At 45.1% G+C, this 10509-nt stretch overlaps 1 protein-coding gene across 1 annotated transcript in view; it reads left to right on the plus strand.

The window, feature by feature from the left end:
- LOC103921848 (SH3 and multiple ankyrin repeat domains protein 3-like) overlaps positions 1-7001 on the plus strand; it is a 29117-nt gene extending 22116 nt beyond the window's left edge. The window contains exons 5-6 of the mRNA XM_009329876.1: positions 6850-6916; positions 6970-7001. Of these exons, the coding sequence (XP_009328151.1) occupies positions 6850-6916; positions 6970-7001 (99 nt within the window). The remainder of the gene's footprint in view (positions 1-6849; positions 6917-6969) is intronic.
- The last annotated feature ends 3508 nt before the right edge of the window (positions 7002-10509 follow it).

Raw genomic sequence — 10509 nt, forward strand, 5'->3', positions numbered from 1 at the left:
GCAGAGGCTGCTGGTGGTGCTCATACCAGCACTTCTTGGATAACACACAACTGTTCTCTTTATAGTCTGTACTGATGGTTATCAGCCCCACTGGAAACAGGTGAGATTCACTCCTCAGAGTCTGGAGGTCACATTTCTCTTCCTCCAGCTCAAAGGCTCCCTGAGCATAATGGCTCCAAGGTGCCTTCTTAAGGTTTGTTCCTGCTTCCCAGAAGCATTCAGAGTTCAGAACACTTTGCTCCCCTTGATGGAGGAGATCACAGCATCATCTGCCTCTCTTTAGGATAGTTTTGTGATGCATCTCATTAGGAGAATCATCTTGTTTTTCCAGTAGGTCCATGTGCCTCATCTGAAAATGCTGAGAAAGTTCTCTCTCTGTCTTAGCCTAGAGCTGAATGGTTGCAGCTTTGGACATTTTCTGTTTCTCATATACGTTTACATGTACCCGTTGGCTGATGCAGACCGTTCGCAGATACTCCTTGTAGGCTTAGTGGCAGAATGTTAGTCTAGCTGCCTGGCTAAAGTGCCTGTTCTAAATCAAGGGCTCGGTGTGTGGTCCATAGGAAAAAATAAATACTCATTTGCTGTATATATGGACTGCAAGTTGGGTGTTTCCAGTAAGTGTTGGATCTACTGTGTTCACATTGCATGGCTGGTTTGCAGGCACAGAGGGCATTTGAGATGCATTTGTCCCAGATCAGCTGTGTAGCTCATGCACAGGAGGTCTGTCTATTGCTCCCAGGAAGTGTTGTGTCTACAGCATAGTCATACAGTGACTGACCCCAGTGACAGCTCCTGAAAGCATCAGACTAGCTGCATCTGTGCAATATAATGGCAGCACACATTGCTGTGAACATATCTAGAGTTTCTGCTCATATGGCAGCCCAGATGGAGCTGCCATATGTGAGCAGTAGGATTGACCTAGTAGGACTGCCAGATTTCTGGAAATCTAGAACAAATATAGAACATGCTTGAAGTCTGCCTGGCCAAGGAAAGGTAGACAACTTTGGAAAAAAGTCCAGACATATAGCAGTGCTACCTGATCAAATAAAGTGTGATGATTAAAAAGGATCATTCTGCTCTCTGTTATCTGAGATAATGGAGAGGTAGAAAACCATCAACAATGGAAAGCTTCAATAACTGGAGAAGTCTTGGGTAAAGTGATACAAAAATAGTTGACAACAGGGTCTGGCATGTTTACAGATGCTCCTCAGGGTCTGAGGAGAGCTGAGTAGCTTTAATGTGTTGTGATGCTAAATTGGCTGCCTGCACCCTACCTAATAAGCCCTTTTACATTCCTCTTCCACAGAAGGTCTGCTCCTTTCTTGCCTAGCAGCACTGCTGATGATTGCTTCCTTCTCACCCCATCATCTCCTAGAGCCACTGCTGCTGCATCTCACCTGCCTCCCTTATGGCTCTGCTCCTGCCTTTGCACCCCACAGCCATCACTGCTCCTGATGCCTTTTGTACACATAGGATGATAACAGTGAAGTTCTGGACTTGTCTAATTGTTGCAGTCTGCAACTGAGAAATACCTCTGAGAGCATGGTGTGCTTTAATACGGAGCAAACAACATGGGGGTTGGTTTGATTCAGAAAGAGCCTTTCACTTCTCAAGCTAGAGGTTCCAGCGGGTGGGGGTATGTACTTTTTCAGGTATGAAAATACATGAAAATACCAGCGTTTTCAGAGCCACTCTGGCATCTGCTCAGTGTTCTTCTGACCTTCATCCAGGTAACTCCCTTTTGAAGATATCATAAAAAATGTAAACAACTCCTGCCACTGAACTTGATCTCTTTGCCTCCCTCTCTTCCTTTTTCTTCTCACTTTGTGGAGATCCTTATCAGCTTTTATGTCAACTGGATGCTTCCCTCAACTCAGATGCATATGGCTAGGAGTCTGTGACTCATGGCTTGTTGATACATTTTGCTACTCTTCTGTCTCCCAATTCCCCAATTTCCTTCTCTTAGAGACCTTTACAAGGTGGTATCTCCAGTAGTGGCAGCCTGTCTGTGAGCTTTGCATGCCATAGGATCTGTCCCTTCCTCATCACAGGGGAATGGTGCTTTACCGTGGATATTTTTGGGACCGAAGAGCAGATAATGCTGGAAATCCACCTTGGACCTAGCAGTGTCCATACTCGTGAGCACAAGTTCAGGGTTATTCTACCCACTGTCATACTGTCATTGACAGTATGAGCCACGGAAGTGGCTCCAATTTTTTTAATCTTCAGGATAGCTATTATTCACATTTCCGATGTAAAATACTGTGTTGCAGGTTGGCTGGCACTCTTGTCCCTGGAGATACTCCCACCTGAGCCCTTCACAGGACCACTGAGATCCCGGCCATGGCAGCAGGATTGTCAAAATAGATTTCATATCACTCTGTGCTGTGGTTCTTCCTTCTTCAGAAAAACTGCAGGACCAGGAGCTGGAGCTCCCGTCTTGTCCCGTCAGACGGTCTGAGCAGGCATGCTGTCTGGGTCTCACGCAGCACCTGTTGAGCACAGGCAGCTGCAGGGTTTGTTGCCCCTGCCAGAGAGGGCTGCCCATCCAGGGCTGGGGGGAAGCCGCAGTCTCTCCTGGAGGTGGTTTCCCTGCACTGGGCCTCTGTAGATCCATGTCTGCAGCATGTGGAGGACATGGGCTGGTGATAGCAGGTGCAGAGGGGCCACGGGGTTTGGTCTACAGGGCTCCTTTCCCATCTGCCAGGAGCCCGGAGGTGCCTCCTCTGTGCTCCTGCTCTCAGTGGATCAGTTTTTCACGTAACGTAAGCTTGTCCTCTTCCTTGTCCAAGCACCCTACTGCTTTGAGATACCTTTTAGAGCTGAAAAACACGATGTCTTCCCATAGCAAAATACATCCATCCGAGATTCATCTTCGCTCTCCATCGTACGTCACAACTCAGTGCAAGGAGATAACAGATCCTTTAATATGAATATACAGTGACAATTCAGAAGAAGAAAAATTAAATATTATTATAAAAGCAGGCCCAGGAGGAAAACGCAGTTAAGTGCCGTAGTTTACAGTTGTTTAAATGGTCTCTGTGCATCTTCAATTTGTGTTTGGTGGCAAACCAGTGATTGCACACCTCTGTGAGAAACCCGTGCTAGGTGGAGCGAGGAAGCAGCAGCCCCAGCCAGCTGTGCCAATGGCCTTGACAATGTGGAGATGAGTTCCTTTGGTTTCTCTTCTGTAGAGACTGGACACCCCTCGTGTGGTTTGAGGGCTGGGTTAGTGGATAGCTGACATGATGCTGCTTCTACTGATGTGATGTGCAGCAGTAGTTTGCAGATAGCCCCTCCATACTATTGTGCCTTGGCATGCTGTTGCTGCATTCATGGTGAATCCTCATCGGTTGAGCTCTGTGCCAGCCTGTGTTGCCAAGAGGGTAGGAGGGGTTGGGGGATCTTCTTGTGGATTCATGCAGTGTAGTGGGCTTTTTCTCTTCTTTTCTTTTTTTTTTTTTTTTTTTTTTAATTTATTTAGGGATGTTTGTACACTACTATGATCCACAGAACCTGGGTTAGATCTCAGAGCTATGACTCTTACCAGGAATATTTAAATGATCTTTCTGTTTTCTGCTGTTAACTTTTAAGACCTTATGAGCACACTGACGTTGCATGCTGCACAGCCTGTTCAGATGTCCCTCCTTCTTCTTTCTTTTAGAAATTACTGAGTTTGCCTAAAAATATAAAAATAGGCAAATTGCTGTTAGATTAAAAAGCATTGTCACTTTGATATCATGCTATGGAATGACTCAAGGTGTTACAGCATTTCAGAAAATAACCCTGTGCCAGAGCCATAATATGGTTGTATGTCTTTTGCAGCCTGAACGCAGATTTTCATTGTTCAGCCTGTGGCGTGCAGAAGGACAGAGTCTACATTTGTAGCATCAGGGCAAGACACGATGATAAATGCTCTTTGCACAATGTCTACTATCTCTGCGACATCACCAGGATAAGTAGCTTGGTTGTGATGTTAAGATGGCATTCCTATGTGGGACATCTGGCTTATTCCTTGAAATTAGATCATTTATCTTCTGTGAGGAAGTCAGACTATTTTTTCTGATAGTCACCAATTCCTCCCACTTTGGTGTACAGGCACTAAAATTACTAGCTGTGAAATATAAAAAAAAAAACCCAACCAAATCTGTTTTCTGGAGTTTCCATCCTTGAGACTTCCTTTTCTTGTTTACCTGTCCCCAAAAAGCTATTGTTTCTAACTTAGAAGAGTTCACTGATATGGTGTATCGTGCAATCTCTTAAACGGTTTCATCAGCATGATTGCATGCAGCAAAGTGGTGCTGGGGGAGGAGTGAGCAGGTGGGCATGGGAACGCCGTTGGTGGCTTCATAGCTGGGGAAGCCAGTGTGCTGGGAAGCACCAGCTGAGGTGACAATGCGATACGTGAAATCCTTTCATCTCCTTTGCTTTTTCCAAGTTGGATTGAAAAATGTAACCAGCAGGGCTCTTCTCCCTTCCTAGGGATTTATGTGAGATTATATTCTTAACAGACTTCTCATCCAGCGTGTTTCTTCTCGCCTTTCCTGGAAGTCATAACACTTCCAAGGTAGGGAGAGAGGGAGCTTCTGTTGCCTGCAACGTCAGCTGTCCTGGCACTGCGACCTCCTGCGGGATGGTGGGTGCAGTGGTGGGAGACCTCCACCTCCTGCAGCCAGACCAGGAGGGACACCTGTGGTATGTGCAATGGCAGAAGCTGCTCCTGGTGCAGCACATACATTCACCATACATTTTAGGAATTATTCTGGAGACATACATCTAATGAGACTCATAATTTGTACTTTGAATTTGGCGTTAATTGTTTGTTTGAGGAACTTTGAGGTTCAAATGCTTTTTCTAAATTCTCCTTTCCGGTCTTTTGTCAGTTTGGTTATTTTTGGTTTCAAATTTCCCCAAATTCAGGTCATTTGCCCTGCTGTACAAAAGCTTTCTTTGCCGGCTGAAAGACTGTGACCTTTGGGAGAGCAGACCTTATAAATGTATATGTATATATAAGGAGAGACAGAGAAAGATCGCAATTTGAAGCAAGCTTGCGGAAAAACAGATTCTTACTCAATTTTCTCTGCTATGATGGCCTGATTTCCTGAATGCAGAAGGAAGGTTTCGTTTCTTCCAGCCATCACTGATCGCTCCCAGCTCTGGCTGAGGAGGTAGAGCACGAATTCTGGGCCTCAGAAAATGAAAAAAATTCACATAAACATTGTTGAGCTGAGGATAGTAAGACTATTTTCTGTGATAAAGGATCATAGTAGAGAGGTGTGCATACTGTACTGAGTCACCAAGTTAAATATATCCCTTCATCACAAGTTAGTGGCAAAATGCAAATGAACCTCATATTTCTAAAAGCTGTTCTTGTAGGAGGGCAGGGAAATGTTTAACAGCTGGAGCTGCCCCTATTGCTCTTGACTTTGTCAGTGTCTGGGAGGGTTTGGTTTCTACTGCCTGCCTGATCCAATATGTTCATCTCAAATACCAGCCCTAACTTAAAAAGAAAAAAAGGGGGGGTGGGGGTGGTCCCAGCATGGACAGGCAAAACCAGCAGCTGTATCTCATCCTGTTCTTACAAGCGTTTTCATGCTCTGAACAGCAGCACTTTGTTTTCACCCAGAATCGACTTGATCTGGCTGCTTCTCATTCCCAAATCAGCTGTAGGTAGGTGCTGCTGAGTGAGGGCACCATCCTAAGAGTCTCAGCAGTGAATGGGGGGACTGGGTGTGCTGGGAGGAGTGGGAAGGGCAGAGGTGGCTGCGGTTCACTGGAGCATTGAACGCAGGGCTCAAGCAGTTCAGTCCAGAGCAGTTCTTCCAGTTTATTCTCCTGAGGACCAGTGATGGATTTTGTGTACTCCTACCCGTCTCACTGTGGTTCTTTCACATGTTAAAAGAATACTTTTGGACCTTTTTCTGAAAATATTGGATTGTTCTGCCTTACTAGCTGTGATGCGGTGCTGTTTTGTTTTTTTTTTTTTCCCCAAATATATAAGAAATCAACAAAGAGTTCAAGTGATGTCACTAGTCTATTGGTTGAAGTCTTGCTTCAGGAGAGTAGTACTTCAGTCTCTCTCCTCTTACATGTGTTAACCTACCTTTGTGTAGACTGCTGCTGTTCTGCAGTTCCCCAGGACGTGAGCACCTGTAGAATCAGTTCCTGAAGTAAGACAGACAGTTTTGTCTGTGTGTTTTGCCGGCAGACGCACGTTCAGCTTCCCTGCTTTCCTTGTTCCTTTGAGTTCTCTACAATTCTTCCTGTGGAGAGAAACCATGGGATGGGTGGTGGACAAAGCAATATTTAATGTTGGTCTAAAATGCCATGGCTTTACTGGGGCAAGCTGCTGCTGCAGCTTTCTGAGTGTACGCGGTTCCTCGGCTAGCGCAGCCTGGAGCAAGCATGAGTTAGTCCTGTGGACCGTTCAGGTGAGATGTGCAGGGAGCTCGGTTGCTAGTAAGTTGCCTTTTGTCAGCTAACTAGGATTCACTGAAAAACTTCAGGCTGGAGAACATCTTGTAAGTACCTGCAAGACCTAAGATTAATTCCTAGCTGGTGTTAGGCACCTCACCACCAGACTCTGAGGAGAGGGGAACAGTTATCTCCGTGCTATTCGCCACCCTCTCGCTGCACAAGCCATCAACATACGCTCTCCCTGTGGTACTGAGAGTGTATTTTCACCTTGGGGTTACTGACTGGGTGAGCTGAGGCAGAACAATTGTTGGCTCTGTCCCCCCCACGGAAAGCAGCTGTTACTAGTCCATATGGCGTAATCCGTGCAAGCAAGCACAGGATCGGTGCTGTTCAGAGCCGCTCAACTGTCTTTCCTTCCTCTCTTTTCAGGTGGCCATCATTGCAGGAAATTTTGAATTGGCTGAAATCATCAAAACCCACAAAGAGTCCGATGTTGGTGAGTTTGATCTTTCTACTACCCCCTTTTCTCCCTTTTTAATCTTGCTGTAGAGTCCAGGGCTATGTTAGCGTGGCTGTGTTAACGGGTAGTTTCCTGGTGCTGCCTGCAGTGGTTGGTGGAAGCTGCAGCTTGCAGCCAGTTTTGGGTCTTGGGAGTGGCAGGACAGATCTGCTTTCCTCCTGGGGCCATCAGTATGCAGTTTGTTTATTCAGTCCAGTGTTTGCTTATGACTGCTGAGATTGCCAAGCTAAAGAATTAGCCAAACCATTAGTCTGGAGTAGCTCTGAAAAGCTCTTCTGTAAATTCCCTTACCTTTTTCTCTCTCTTTGCATCCTTGAGGCCATTTCATGCTAGAGATACTCTCGGGCTAAGGCTATTAACTGGGCTTGGTGCAAGGAGGAGACAACCTCTGTCTTAGTGATAATGGTTATGGAGCTGCCCCACACTGAAGCTCCTATAAGTAAAAGAAGTGAAGTAGCAGCCATTCTGGTTGTACTTGCTTCTTTATGGAGGAATATTTTTGGATTTTCTGGTCAGCCTTTTTCCTTGTGGCATCTCTTCTGTCCTTCTGTGGAGTAGATACTATCATGCAATATATTATATGCCATGCAAACCTGAGTTTTAGGTCAGATATAAAATCAACACTTACTGAGCTTTCTTGAATTATTCTGAGAAGTTTATTGGTCCAGAGCTCTCTAGAGCAATGGAGGAACCAGTGTGAAAAGTTAATTCTCAGCGTGTGTGCCTCCACAGAAGGTACAGAGCCATCAGGTCAGCAGCTGAAAAAGACTTGTGGAGTTTGAAACAGCCAGCAAGTATTTGGCTTGGTTCTTGGAAGTGGCTGTGAATCTAGAAACCTGGGCCCCAAGACATCCTTTATCACTTCTTTTCTCAGCTAGCTATCGCTGATAGTTATAAACAGCTGCTGAGAATTTGTAGGAAGATATAAGAGTCAGAAAAGACATGGGGAAAAGCCTGAAAATTCGTTATAACTATGTCAGTGAATGGTGCTCGCAAGAAAGCCACGGTATTAATTCAAGAGGAAAGTGACTGTCTTTGCTGTGAGAGGGGTTTTGGACTAGATGACCTCCAAAGGTCACTTCCAGCCTAAACTCTTCTGATTGAATCTGAATCTATGATTGACTGGCTCAATTATTTTTATTGAAAAAGTGTAAAGAAAAAGGACATGAAAACATGTCAGGTAGAATGAATTGTTCATGTTTTAGATATTGCTCTTTATATAAAATAGGTCAGGTAACAGTTGCAAACTAATCACACGCAAACCAGCAGGTCCAGATGGTATCCACCTGGGGTCAAGGGAACTGGCAGATGAACTTCTCAAGCAAGGAGAAATTGTTTTTTGAAGTTCATTAAGAACTGAGAAGTGTGAGTGTCTGACTGGAGGAGAGCAGACTGGCATTACTTGGGATGAGGAAGGGGCAGTGCTTGGTCTGGCCTTTTCTCTGATAGTTCTATCAGAACAGTTGAAGAAATACTGAAACCAAGAATCTGGTAGGAAAGGGCAGCATAAGGCAGCATTGTAAGTGATAGCTCTTGGAGAAATCTTCTTCTCGAGTTCCCAATATTAGGCTGCACTTGTCTGGCTGTGAGACAAGAATTGGTGGCTGCCGCCATCAGAAATATTCAGAGAGGGCCTGCTGTGTTAAGGCTGTGGGAGTAAGGATGGTTAGCAGTAGCTTTCGTTCCATTCTGCAGGACAGCCCTTAGCATGTATCTGTACTTCCAGGCTCTTAGACCATTCATCAGTGCTTCCGTCTGGATCTGGAGTGCTCTTCTGAAGTGGAGCTGGCTGTCCCCACTTGCTGTGCTTTGTCTTACAATGTAGAGCAAGCCTGGAGGGTGTGAACTGAATTTCTTTCAGGTGAAAATAACCCAGAAACTGTGTTCCAGAAAAACACCTGATGTGCTCCATCTGCTGACAGGCATTCAGCCCATGGGTCTAGCCAGGGTCAACACAGTTTGAAGTAAGATGCCCAGTATGGATGCTGGGTAGTCAGTGACAGCTGTTTACAGCCCACTGGGCTGCAGGACTTCTTGTGCAGGGTTTGCTGTGGTTCCCTGTGCACAGGTCTCCATCCCTTCAGTTGGTGCAGAGACCGAGAGCTGCTTATTTCATCACAGCCACCAGCACTGGGGTCAAAGAAGGTCAGAGTGGAAGGCTGCAAATCTGGGGAGGGAGAACATGTTCTTACAAGTAGAAAACGTTTGTGGAGACTGTGGAATTGGGCTGTTCCATCATTTCTGTTTTTTTCCTTATTCTTATGTTTTACGGATCTGCAGACAGAGAATGCCATGAATGGCAACAGCTGCGCTTTATTTTCTTGGTTGGACCTGAGAGGTTGGATCCTGAGGACCTGTCAGTGCCAGAACAGACCCTCTGTGGCATATCCTGGTGCTTGTTGGTCAGTGCAGCCTCTGCTGTTGCCCGTATGAGAATGCTTTCTGTGGAGTGGCGAGGGCAGCCCTAACTCTCTTCCTAAGCAGCAGGAGGGTCTCCTAGGGTATGGCTGCAGAGCCTTGTCTCTGACCGCTCCAGGCAGATTTGGAGACAATCTCAGTTAAGCGCGTTTACTGGTAATGCCTTGGGGAAATACCTAGGCCACCTACTCTAGCAACCTTGAGTTGGTTTGCAGGGGCTGTAAAGGGAGAGCTCACTCCAAGGTGGTCCTGAGCCTTATATCTAGTTTCCAGCACAGCCCCTGGAGATGGCAGTGGAAAAAGGCTGCGTGTTGAGCAGGAACACCAGGAGCTGGTCAATGGGAAACAATGCAAACGGGATGGTGTCTGAACCTCGGGGCCTCCCTGGAGTGCCACTGCCAACCTCCTGGCATGTCCATTTGCTTGTCCCATTGGTGTTCAAGTCTTAAATCCACATCAACGTTTATCAGTCAAATGTGTAATTCACTCAATAAAACCAGATGTGCACCACATTACCTGTTTTTCATTAAAACATTTGCAGTGTTGTTAGTTGCACATTGATTATTTTTTTTATCAGTTGGATCCTGTGCCAGCTGCTCAATAATTTTCATGATCCATCTTTTTGGTAAGTTTTCTTAGCCTGCAAGTTTTAAAGTATTTGTTTCAGCTAATTAGTAGCTGTCTCTGCTTTGTCATCATGATGACACAAATGCCTCTTCCTGCTTCTTTTAGAATATACTTCTGCATCTACAAAACAACCCAAAGCTTTTTCTGAAGTTTCCTCTGTTCTACAAACCTCTTGTTTTTCTTTATTGTTTTTAGCTCCCCTTATCAATTTTGAGTGTATTGTAACTTCATACTGATTTCAATTATTTTCCATAATTACAGAATAAATATATTCTGCAGTACCAATTGACGTCTTCATTTTGCCGCTCTTTTCCAAATAGGCATTTAACCATAGTTGCTTTATTTAATAATTATGGTTTTATAACTCTATTTGTGAATTTTTTAAGAACTCCTGATTTTATTCATATTTTCTCTCCCTGCATGAAAATAGATCTGGAGGAATAATATAACATTAGTCCAATACTGAGAAATTAGCCTTAAGCGTTACATGTACGTAAGACTGGTTGGGGCCGTCTTCCCTTTTC

This window comes from Pygoscelis adeliae, unplaced genomic scaffold, assembly GCF_000699105.1.
Source record: "Pygoscelis adeliae isolate BGI_AS28 unplaced genomic scaffold, ASM69910v1 Scaffold478, whole genome shotgun sequence".
In the NCBI taxonomy this organism is placed as follows: domain Eukaryota; kingdom Metazoa; phylum Chordata; class Aves; order Sphenisciformes; family Spheniscidae; genus Pygoscelis; species Pygoscelis adeliae.